Source organism: Homarus americanus, unplaced genomic scaffold (assembly GCF_018991925.1).
Source record: "Homarus americanus isolate GMGI-L3 unplaced genomic scaffold, GMGI_Hamer_2.0 scaffold31037, whole genome shotgun sequence".
NCBI lineage: Eukaryota > Metazoa > Arthropoda > Malacostraca > Decapoda > Nephropidae > Homarus > Homarus americanus.
This window is the reverse complement of record NW_024722227.1, coordinates 26597197-26608782: the sequence shown is the minus strand read 5'-3', so window position 1 is coordinate 26608782 and position 11586 is coordinate 26597197. Positions and strand designations below refer to the sequence as shown.

Below are 11586 nucleotides of genomic sequence, written 5' to 3'. Positions count from 1 at the left end.
TTTTTGACCCTTGATTTTTATTTTCTATTTATTTTTTTATAATTGTTATTCGGTTTTATCATTATATATTCGCTCCCCCTGGTCCTGATGTGGGTAGGCGACCTGTGCCCGGTTGGACTAATCCTTGACTAACACTTAACTGTGTATAACCCCAGGATGATGGATTAAAAAAAAGGGGAAAGAAATAACTTATCCTTCTCAGTACTTTATTTTAACGCTTCTGAGACAGTTCCCTGGCCCTAGCACGTTCCAGCTTGGCAATCCTGGATGCAGATTTGGCGCCAAGAATTCCACCACCCCAGTTCTTGCGGATCTCATCATAGCGGTCATTGTAATTAGTTTTAGCCGATTCGATGATTTTGCTGAGATTAGAGCGATCGTTAGACTCCACCTGCAAATGAGTAAACACGGTTAAGACTACACAGGAAAGGGGAGGGGGGATCCATATACTTAAAAATTTGATAAGCTTGCTTTGAACATCTCAATAACCAGGTGAAAATATTAACCCCAAGATATCATAGTTAGGACATGAAGAAACATTGGCACTTCACTATCAACGAGATCTTTTTTTTTATCCATTTGCAAAACATGTCCACAACTTTAATAAAGTTTATTAATATCTGTAGTAACAAATAAACTCAGTACCCAACACTTGCTTGCATCTCAAATTTCCACTGTCATTCCCCATTTACTTGTCCCCACAAACTTACTATATAATCCCTCTCGTGTAAGAGAAAACATGCATGATTAAGCAGTACTGTATCTTAAAAATTTCAATAGGCTATTTTCTAATTGAATGTACACATGATTAAGCAACATCTCCAAATTTTCATCATGCTGTTTTCAAATTTAGGTGCTCTTCCTAGAGCAGCAGGTGACTAGTTTTGGTGTAAATCAGTGTATTTGCATAGCTTTAGAGCATGCAACGAGTTATTTGGATATGAATACTCGGTTTATGAAACAAGTTTTCAACTTCACTTAGATACAGCATAATTTAGATAAGTAATAGCTGACAATATATTAGTCTTCAGAGACCCACTGTACTGTACCTGTCAATCCCCAATAAAACAAGACAATTTAATTTTATACATTCACTTCGTTACAACAGCTTACAATACTTACATCGGTAATGGCAATGCATGCGGTCTTTTTCCGCCTTACAACCACACCCAGTCTGGACTTGTTCCTCACAATGCAGTAGGGCACTCCCATCTTGCGGCACAAAGCAGGCAGGAACAACACAATCTAGGAGACAAATTCCTTCAGCATCCATATCTATTTTGATTTAAAGACTAATTTAAGCTCTGGTCAGTGTTAAAAAGCTCATTTTAAAAACATCAGCTTGTTCAGGTGAAGAAATTCAAACATCATTTTAAGACCATTTTCTTAAACCCTATTTGCAGAGCACAGCACTACATACCTCTACGGGATCAACATCATTAGCAATGCAGACAAGACGAGCCCTCTTCTGCTCAACTAGTGTAGTCACGGTGTTGACACCCTGGCGCACACAAATCTTCCGCTTTGTGGGGACATCTTCCTTGCCAGCGGCACGAGCAGCAGCACGCTTACGCAGCCTTTCCTTCCTGGCAGCCTTACTCTCAGGACGATACTTGTCCATAAGGCGGAACAACTCTGTAGCTAAAGGGTCACAAGATATTATTAATAATAAAGACAATTACAGATTGATAAGTTTTGTGAAAACCTAATCTCTTACCATGTAACAAATCCCACCATAGAAGATAAAACAGTGGTATTTTGGAGTTATGATTTATGTGGAATCACTCAATTTATTCGGTCTCTTACTTTACTGTATAGTAGTTACATCAACATTGGCGTTAGATAGCCAATACAAGACATCACAGTTGTAGGGAACGGTAAGGTGATACTGTACAAGTCTACCTTCACAATACCCTGCACCATCTCTTTCAGAGATCTAAGGGTTTGAATATTTGCACTCAGCACTACCTCCACTTGTCTGGAGGTCTATGAGCGACTTACAATAAATATTTGTCTTCCAATCCTGCATCGCTCTTAACGAGCCTAAGGATTATTGCAGTATGGTCGAATACCTTTCTGGCGATCAAGGGACTGCTTGAACTGGTGGATAGGAGGAGGAATCTTCAGACGTTGCTGGAGAACTGCTCTTTGTCGCTGAAGACGGATATACTTGGGCCATCTCAAGAAACGACTCAGATCACGCTTGGGTTGGATGTCACCACCTGAAATATATTCAGTATTAGCATAAGAAATCAAGCCCCTGATGCAGACTTTGTCACCCTTTATGTGAGCAAGTACAAGTAATGAAGCTGAACCATTGTACAAAAGGACAATCTCAATTTTAAAAGTTATGTTGTAAATGCATAGATCCTAAATGGTGGTATATTTTTTTTTCATTCAGCAAAGGAAGATCCATTACACAAGTGATTAAGTGCAATTTTATCATAGGTAGCAGCATCATAATACAAAAAGCAGTAGTGTACTTTTATATTCCATTCAACAAGTTAAATACCCAATGGCTACACAGCAACTGCCCATGGTGTCATATTACAGCCATGCGGTCTGTGGGTTAGGCAGCTGCAATATTACAGCCATGCAGTCACTTCATACCAAACCAGCACAATTTGCTTTGTGTACTCAAGAACATTAAGATTAAGGCAGATTTTTTCATCCAGTATTCTCAAGACTAAGCTTTTACAAAACATGTGTATAAATAGTTAAAGAACATTGAGAATGAGGGAAATCAATCAATTTAAATATACAAATGTAATTCGTACTGGCACAACCAAAATCCCATTCTAACCTTTTAGTTATGCCAGTATACATAACGTGTATATTTGTTTGATTGATGTAACGTATCCTGGAATTACAGTTTCAGGATGTATAACAGCCAAGCAAATTGATATTCACGGCAAACAAATGCCGGAATTCAAGATTTCTTTTAATATAAAGAATGGCTATTTTAATATACTGTACATATGAAATGCATAAATTAATTTGGAGTATCAATAGTGAGCCTATGTGAAAATGGGAATACACTTCAACCCCCCTCAAGATATAAAACATGATGACATTGACAGCTACAAATGAACATACTTTTTATATTCACCTAAGAGCACACATCCAGCTTGCCCGAGATCACAATGAATCGGTTTTTTGTCTGAAAATGTGGCAATTTCAAGGCTGTTATACACCCTAAGTGCCAACGTTTTATGAGCCTGTCTGACAACACCTACCGATGCCAAAATTCCTGGGCCTCTTCTCAAACAGAGGATTTACCACCTTCTTAGGCACAACCACCTTCTTGGCCACCAGGGGAGCTGCTGCGATCTTCTTTCCCTTCCCCTTTCCTTTTCCCTTTCCCTGAAATGTCAACATCAAACATTAAAAGAAAACTATTTTCAACAATTATACATTAAATAATAGGCAGGGGTTAATTTGGTAAAGATTCATTTTAGGTCGAGCATGGAATTTCATACCATTTCTTTTTATATTGGGGGAGAAAAAACTTATTACATTTCTGGCACAAATTATTTTTTTTAGCATTTTAACCCATAAGATCTCCCCAATTACCAAAAATATTGGTTGCTTAAAGTGGACAGGGCCTTGAAGTAGAGGGGAAATGTGGGGTAAAATACCAAAAATAACACCAAACAAACCCTTGGAAACCTTACCTAACCTTTAAAAATTCTCATTCATGTTTTCAGTGTTTAATGTGTCTGTGTAGTTTTTGGTGTTCAGGTGAGAAAGAGAGGGGGGCGGGGGTCCATGAGCTCTCAAAAGATGTTAACATCTTCATAGGTTAGGTAAGATCTTCAAAGGTTTGCACAAGAAATAAAGGTCAGACTTGAGTAAAACACAAAGAAACCTATTCTCATATCAAACCCTGACCCTGGACCCTAATACTGGTGTACATACCCAGAACATAGAAAGCAGTTCTGGACAACACGTACTCAAGCAAATCGAAACCATCGGAACATGTCAAGTCATGCCCAATTACAAGATAACTCGTATCCAATCTATGCCAGTTCAACCCAAATACATATATATATACAGTATCCCATATATTGCAGAGTACAAGTCGACCCTATTACTTTTAGGTTAAAAGTTTGAATTAGACCTGGTCTTGTTTCTGTGTGGTTTTGACATTTTAAACAAATCTGTCCAGAGTATCAGTAACATAACTAATTGTATATGCATTGGCCAATACTCTCATTCTTTTATATCCTTATTACTACTGTATTTCATTCTTTACGTTGACGCCATAGAACAAGTTCATTAGACCGGAAGAAGTACCAGAGGAGGAGCCACTTCTAATTTCCTAAAAAAATTTCAAGTGTCTTCTTCCAAGCTTACATGAGTAATAGGTTTTATTTTATTTTAGTCTTTCACATATTGTTCAAGTGAGATGATTGCACAAGTAATAACGTTTTTATGTTGTCTTTAATAAATTGTCTTGGTGACATGCTTGCATGATCCAAAGTTTTGTCGAGGCATAATTTTGTAATACAATTTTGTAAACTAGGTGTTTTAATTATTTTCTATCCCAAGCAACAGTTATTTTGGCAAATTTAGTTAAATTTTCATGTATATATTGATGTATTAATTATGTAAGAATTTTCTGGAATGTATTGCCCTTGAAATGGTGATGGGAAAGAACGTGGTGACGAAACGGGTAAAAACAGTGAAGAAATGAGCACACCGTCTAGAATCCAACAAGTCTGTATTTATGACCATTTTAAACGTTACATCGCCCAGTTTATAAATTAAAACTGCCAAACCTATTAGCCTGAAATCTGTAAATTGCAATAAAGTTATTCTAAACAACACTGTGAAATATGTACTTGCAATGTTTGTGTGACGGAATAACATGTATAATGAGATGCAACCATTTTAAAGCGCTGCAATACATTTCACTGAACTTCCCCACAAGATTTAATTTTTTTTAAATCAAAGCTAAAATGCATGGTACATATACACTAATAGGTATGGCTTATCTCTTAATTTGGGTGCACGTAATCTTGGGTACTAATTAACTTTTTTGGGGGGGCACAATTTACCTTGGGTTAGGTAAAATTTGCTTTGGTTACATTGTATTAGCGGTTAATATATAGGACTAACCCACCGGGCTGCATAAGAGTCAATGCGGCAGTATCATTTCACGCCCAGAAATGCCTCAAAATTCACCTTATCATAGTAAGTCCTTTCTGTTTAATATACCAGGGAAGTTAAGTAAGGTTAGGTCTGTTCTTCATAACCACTAACTATAATATAACAATGAAAATCCGGCGTTTTTATAATAGTTTTCAATCAATTTCGCCCACGGGTTAGTCCTACATAATTACCGTATTAGTTAACAAACACGTAGTACCGGGAATTCAGAACATATTCCTGTTTTGCTTGTTTGGGTTAGGTTAGGTTTGGTTAGGTTTCTTGCCTTTGATACGAGAAATTGTTTTTCTAGTGTATTATAGTATTTGAGAAATAACGTTCTATTTACTTTTAATTTATAGTTAAACAAACTGTGTACTGAGCTTACCTTCTTCTGAACCATGATGAATGTTTATACTCGCTCCCGAAAGGACACGAGGATTTAATTCAGTAGTAGTACACAACCAATGTCTCCCCCAGCGCGGAGGACACGAGAAAGACCTATGATGGCCGCTCAGGCAGAGTCGTCGTACCTCAAGATCCACAAAACAAAATTTACGTGTATATTATTTTAATTATAAACTAGTTTATTTAAATTTTCTGTTTAAATAATTATTTTATTCAAATAATTTATATGGTAAAGTTAATATATTATACATGTACATAGGTAGTACAATATAAATCTACAGTTGATACACACACACACACACACATACACATATATATATATACATATATATATATATATATATATATATATATATATATATATAGAGAGAGAGAGAGAGAGAGAGAGAGAGAGAGAGAGAGAGAGAGAGAGAGAGAGAGATTTATAAACGACAACAATATATTAAAATTGTCAAAGATAATTTTAATTTATTATATGATAAAAGAAAAACTGCAAATAAATCGGGAGATGATTAAAATAATAAACCCGAAATAGTGTAAGTGTGGATCTTAATCTGCTGTTGTTGCGTGTGTCGCCTTCTCGTGGTGCCCTTGGTAGCATCCTCCTGCCTCTTCAGCCCGAGGAACTCATACAGGTCGGATGCATACGTTTGAAGGCTGTCCAATATTGCATTCAAGCGTGTCCTCCAGGGCAAGAGGAAAAATCAAGATCATGGAACATGAGGTCAGTTATGTACACTGTTTATTTGTTATTATTGCGTGTAAATATAAAGAACGATTAATTATCCGTTCATTGCTGTTGGCGAAGATGAATCGTGTGAATTTAAAGCATTCATAGTTTCGAAGTGGTTCCCGCCCCCATCTGTTAGGAGGTTAGAGGTCATTTGCGAGGGAAATTTCAGTCTTAAAATATCATACTATTGGAGGAACTTTGCCAATTCCTTATTCAGCCATTTTGGTTGAAAATGCAAATTTACCTTGTTTTAAGAGGCGGTGACTTTATTTTACTATTTACATTAGGAGAAAGCAAAGAAAACTATTCCATTGTTTTCAGCACATTTTTACATTTTCATAATATTTTAACCCATAAGGCCACACTTGCTTTTACTTGTCACTATATAGGGGGTCTGCCCGAATGTAGAAAAATATGGCACTGGGGAAAAAAAGGCATACTCTTAAGACTAGGGAGAATAGCATATTAATTTTTATCGGCTTGTTTTCGCGATAACTTTTTTAACGTTTGTTACCGAAACACTTAAAGAGGCCCGCTGCAGTTTCCTCCATTATGTTCTTATATCAACGTCATAACATAAAACATTACCTTTAACAAAAAAATTCCACCGTATGTTAGTGAAAGCTCGTACATAAATGAATTGCAAAATTAATGTCCCTACCACTATCATCCATGAATCTATCCAGCAACATCCTGGCAGATAAGTTTTATATACTGTACACCCAAACAGCCCTTCCATTTAGGATCTGTACTTTGTAGTGTTTATCCTTTAAAAGGGCTAGATTAAGAGGATTTTCCCACGGGTCTCTTCTAAATATTGGATTGGACCTGATAGATTATCAAACAATTTCCTTGTTAAAGATAAGTGCTACAATGTTTAATTCTTGTAATAAAGTATTGTAATGATTGAATTTCAGGTCTGGACATCCAAGCCAAGTGCCGTAATGAATTCTGAGATGGCCAAAGTGTACAGCATCGACGGCAGTTCTCCAGTAGCACCTGCTCGTCCCATTTGCCAATTCAAGCTTTCCATTGTTTGTCAGAAAGGTAATAGGCTAAACTTCATTAAATTGGATTAGTGTGTGGACAAATTTGGTTGGTGCTGGACTTGCATTACCAAACCTGTCTCTAGTACTGATCAACTGTGATGACTTGTATTTGCTATCCGAGGCTAATGTTGACAAACCTTACCATTTAATAACTGAGTATGTATTCCGTGCAATTTTTGTTTTAAGTTGTTGTTGTGTTAATTAGTAATTTCTTGTAATCCATCTGTTACAGAGGTGTTTTGATAGGTTGACATAAGTTGCCTGAAATCATGCTTCTGCTGACAAGAAATATCTCATTATTGGCTTCGGTGCGGAATCAGAATGACACAAGTGTAACAGAAGTCCAGTTTGTCTGCAATATTGACACTGAGGAGGTACAGTATTGCATGTTATGTGTTTGAAGTGATTCAGTGCTCATATGATGCTTGAATTTCTTCGCCTGAACGATTTGATGTTGTTAGCTTTTAACTGATAAATGTACATTATAGCATTGCTTTAACAATCAAAAGATTTCAAGATGTTGAAGTATAAACTCTGTTGTAGGTTGTCCCTGTCCACTTGTGCATTTTGGGGAGAACGTCCAGGCTGGATGTGGTTGTGGCAAAGGACTGCTTACTGGACTATTACTGGTGTAAGTATGTTGTGATATAACTACAGATGTAAAAAGTTTTGCATGATAATTGTCGAGTATTGGGAGGTTTTCATATTGATCAGATATTAATAATTATGAAATGTGGCTCGTGTTGATTGGTAAAGGTTTTTGAAAGTGCAACCACCAGAAATTTTTGGTATTGATTTTTGCTATACTTACGGTTTTGATTTGTTTAAGTACATTACTAGGTGAAAAGTTATGTCACTAAAATTGTATCAGGGTGCATTTCAAATGCCGAATCATTTTCTTTCCTTTAGTCAGTACGCTGTCACAATTCCCCTGCAGCCTCCATTGCCTCTTCCTCCAAAAACTATAAATTGTTCCAGAACTTCTGATCCTTTTAATAAAATAATTACTATATGCATCTTTACGAAGTTTAGAATTGCGTATTTACTTTTAAATGAATACTCCGTTCTCTTTATATCTAATTTTTTTACAGCACCTCTTGACAGTTGTTAGGTAGGGATTCCTTGGTTCATTTGTTTGTTTAAATATTTTGTATACATTTTAAACAAATGAACATAATGCATAGGACCTGCCCTAATAGGTCTGGTTCTACTGGGATTTAGTAGGTTTTATGCATTGTTTATATTTGTTTAATATAAGTGTGTAGAAGATATTTAAACCATAGTGTACGTTTCCTTCTGGTAGCACTTTCGTAAACCTTTACCTTAATTTGTTACGGAGGCGTAAACGATGCTTGTTCGTGATCTTGGTCTGTGTAAAGTGTAGTCAATTTATCCTCCTTATGTGCAGGATCGTTAACCTTGTTTTGGAATGATGAGTAAATATCTCCTGATTTACGTGATGGATGACTCGAGCTTTTTAACACTGACATAGATTAGAACACTGCCAAACTATCCCCCCTTCATTGTTCGCTGTTGACCATTCACTTGACTTTCAGGTTGGGGTTTTCCGGTGACACTTGAGATGAAGAGACCGGTATAGTGCAGTGCAAGGTAATGATTTTAATAGTTAATATATCAGGATTTTTTAGGAGTCCTTATCCAGTTGTGGGTGAATGGTCTGTAGTGACTGTGCATGGAACTCAAAGTTGGTTTGTATATGGGGAGATATGTCTAAATTTGTGAAAAATAATGGACTTACATATCCATATACATGCCTAACCTAACCGTTGAAACAAGAGGGACTTGACCTAACCTATCCAGGGGAGGGGGGCACAGCCACTCTTGGACCCCTGGTGTGTAAACCTAACCTGAAAAATTTGAAATTAAACTAAAAATGTATTAATAACGTCTTCATTTCTTTGAAAATAACACTAAAAATATCCGACAAATTGCTATAAAGTTGGTCTCACTGAATAACATGAAGTTCCATGCATGACCAGTATGGAATATTAACCATTGTGTACCTGGCTTAGTCAAGGAGTATTTAGATATATATATATATATATATATATATATATATATATATATATATATATATTATTTAGATATATATATATATATATATACCGTACGTGGGTGTAGAAGTGTTGTAAGTATAGGGGTGCCAGTGATCACTTGTGCTTTGTTAATGTTTAGGTTTCAAATGATGAGTCAATATCACCTGATTTACAGTATGTGATGTATTATGCGAGCTTTTTAACACTGATGTAAATACATTTGTTTGTATAAAGCTTTTTTTCATGGTTTTTTATTAACCAGTTAATATTTTTTCAAGGTGGAGTTGAATATTGTCCAAGTGGGTGGACAGGAAGTACTGCTGTATGAGAAGTAATGAGCTCAACGCTTCAATTAAAACGAATACTATACAGGTATAGTAACTGGTGATTGTAGACGTTAGTTTGTGGTGGTTAGTTACAACTGATTACGTTCACATTAGGTTTTTTCTGTGAAACATTCATTGTTACCTTTTATATGTTTCTGAGGAGTCGATATCGTCTGATTTATGTGATGTATGACGCGAGCTTTTTAACACCGATGTAGAATGTATAAGTAAAGCTATCTCCTCCATCGTTGTCTGTTAACCATTTACTTTTTTTTTCAGGTGGAGTGACAGGGTATTCACTGACACGAAGATGAAGAGAAGTGCAGTACATGGTAAGAGTTTATTTTAGTTATGGGTTGATCATTTGGGAACATTGCATTGTTTACTGTATATATAGCATTAATACAGTACCTAGTTAAGGTGTACTGTATGAAGAGTCCTGTATTTGTGCCTTGTTTTGTCTATTTTATATTTCGAATGAATTAATATCACCTGATTTGTGAGGGTTAAATGCGAGAATTTTAACTGACATGATTTTTTATATACAAAACTGACCCCTGTCCCCATTATCTATTAACCATAAGTTTGTTTGCAGGAGTTGACTAGTCAGTTCGGTCATGGAGTGAAAATCGGGACCACTACGGAGTTGTGTAAGAATTGGTGGTGGAATGCTGTACCAGATGTGTATCCTGGGTTTCCAAGCTGGACGACTCGCTGGGGTAGCTGATAAATGTTTGTTGTAAAATAAAGTGAAACCAAAGATGCTTCTTTATATTGCCTCTGGGTATTAATAATCTCGAATTCTGGAAAAGTTCATAGTGCAGGGTGGGTCATGTGTTGCAAGACGGGGGGGGGTGTTAAAATGGGAACTGCAGTGCCGGAATTTTAAGCTCCAAGTTCCAAGAAAATTGGACAGTTATAGTGATAAACTAACTGCAGTGGTTTCCAACAGATTCCCATTCAAAAGTTTTTACATCTCGCACAAACATTCATTACCAATTTATGAAAATCTAGGGAACTGGATCATCAAGCAGACCTTGTAATTTATCTTCGTTTACGGAAGTGGTCGAATTTTCAGAACTTCTATTCCTGAAAAACTTGTCTGGAAGCTGAAAACTTATCCTTCATATATGTACGACTCTACACCCTAGAGTATTGCTTGGAGGGGGTTGTAAATGGCAGTGAATAAATCCAAGTTAAAATAAATACTCCTGTTACTGTAGATAGTGAACAATTATATACATTGGAGGTAAACTGCAAAGATGACTGAGTGATATACTGTACAGTATAGTTAAATGTTATGGACATTCTCTTTGAAATAAACACTAGAATACAAATTCCAGTGCCATAATGAGCTACTGTACGTACAGGTTGGAGATAACTATTTTATCACATGCCAAACGATAAATCTCCAATCGAAGAAGTTTGGATCACTGCCATTAAAACTTTGTAGGTTGTTGGTACAAAGACTGGCGTTTTGTCCGAAGATTAAATATAACTCGTGAAACATGAGCTCCCAACCACAAGGCAGAGCACAACAAAAGTTTAGCACAAAGCCTGTTTTCACCACACTTAACTTCTCACATTTGTACATACGATTTATGTATACTGTACATCCGATAATTCGAATGGTCCCATAAAGTTACTTTGGATTAGAAGTTTTTTTTTTTTTTTTATTTACCTGATTAATATTTTATTTAAATTTAATCTTATTGCCATTGTAGTTCAGTTCTCAAATTTTGGAGGTATATAAGGACTTTGTCTATATGATATAGTGGGATTTATGATCTAACAAAACTGTCAGCCCTGCGGCATGTTACATGACCATGCTTCAGGAGAGTCTTGATTGCCCTCCCGGCACC

At 36.3% G+C, this 11586-nt stretch overlaps 1 protein-coding gene, 1 long non-coding RNA gene and 3 other non-coding genes across 5 annotated transcripts; 3 read left to right on the top strand and 2 right to left on the bottom strand.

Annotated features, from left to right (window-relative positions):
• Positions 1 to 192: 192 nt before the first annotated feature.
• LOC121862454 (60S ribosomal protein L7a-like) lies at positions 193 to 5680 on the bottom strand. The gene is made up of 6 exons (XM_042360755.1): positions 5540 to 5680; positions 3237 to 3363; positions 2073 to 2222; positions 1421 to 1641; positions 1123 to 1245; positions 193 to 391 (listed from the first exon to the last, which is right to left on the bottom strand). Exons 1-6 carry the CDS (start codon positions 5552 to 5554, stop codon positions 212 to 214), a joined length of 816 nt encoding a protein of 271 aa, XP_042216689.1. The 5' UTR covers positions 5555 to 5680; the 3' UTR covers positions 193 to 211.
• Positions 1304 to 1377, bottom strand: LOC121862683. Its single transcript, XR_006088266.1, has one exon. It is a non-coding gene; the product is annotated as a small nucleolar RNA SNORD36 (small nucleolar RNA).
• Positions 5681 to 6133: 453 nt separating the features above from the next.
• LOC121862453 lies at positions 6134 to 10484 on the top strand. The gene is made up of 8 exons (XR_006088234.1): positions 6134 to 6283; positions 7210 to 7339; positions 7574 to 7715; positions 7885 to 7972; positions 8898 to 8952; positions 9677 to 9770; positions 10004 to 10056; positions 10320 to 10484. It is a non-coding gene; the product is annotated as an uncharacterized LOC121862453 (long non-coding RNA).
• LOC121862685 lies at positions 8766 to 8834 on the top strand. The gene has a single exon (XR_006088268.1). It is a non-coding gene; the product is annotated as a small nucleolar RNA SNORD36 (small nucleolar RNA).
• Positions 9539 to 9613, top strand: LOC121862684. The gene has a single exon (XR_006088267.1). It is a non-coding gene; the product is annotated as a small nucleolar RNA SNORD36 (small nucleolar RNA).
• Positions 10485 to 11586: the final 1102 nt, after the last annotated feature.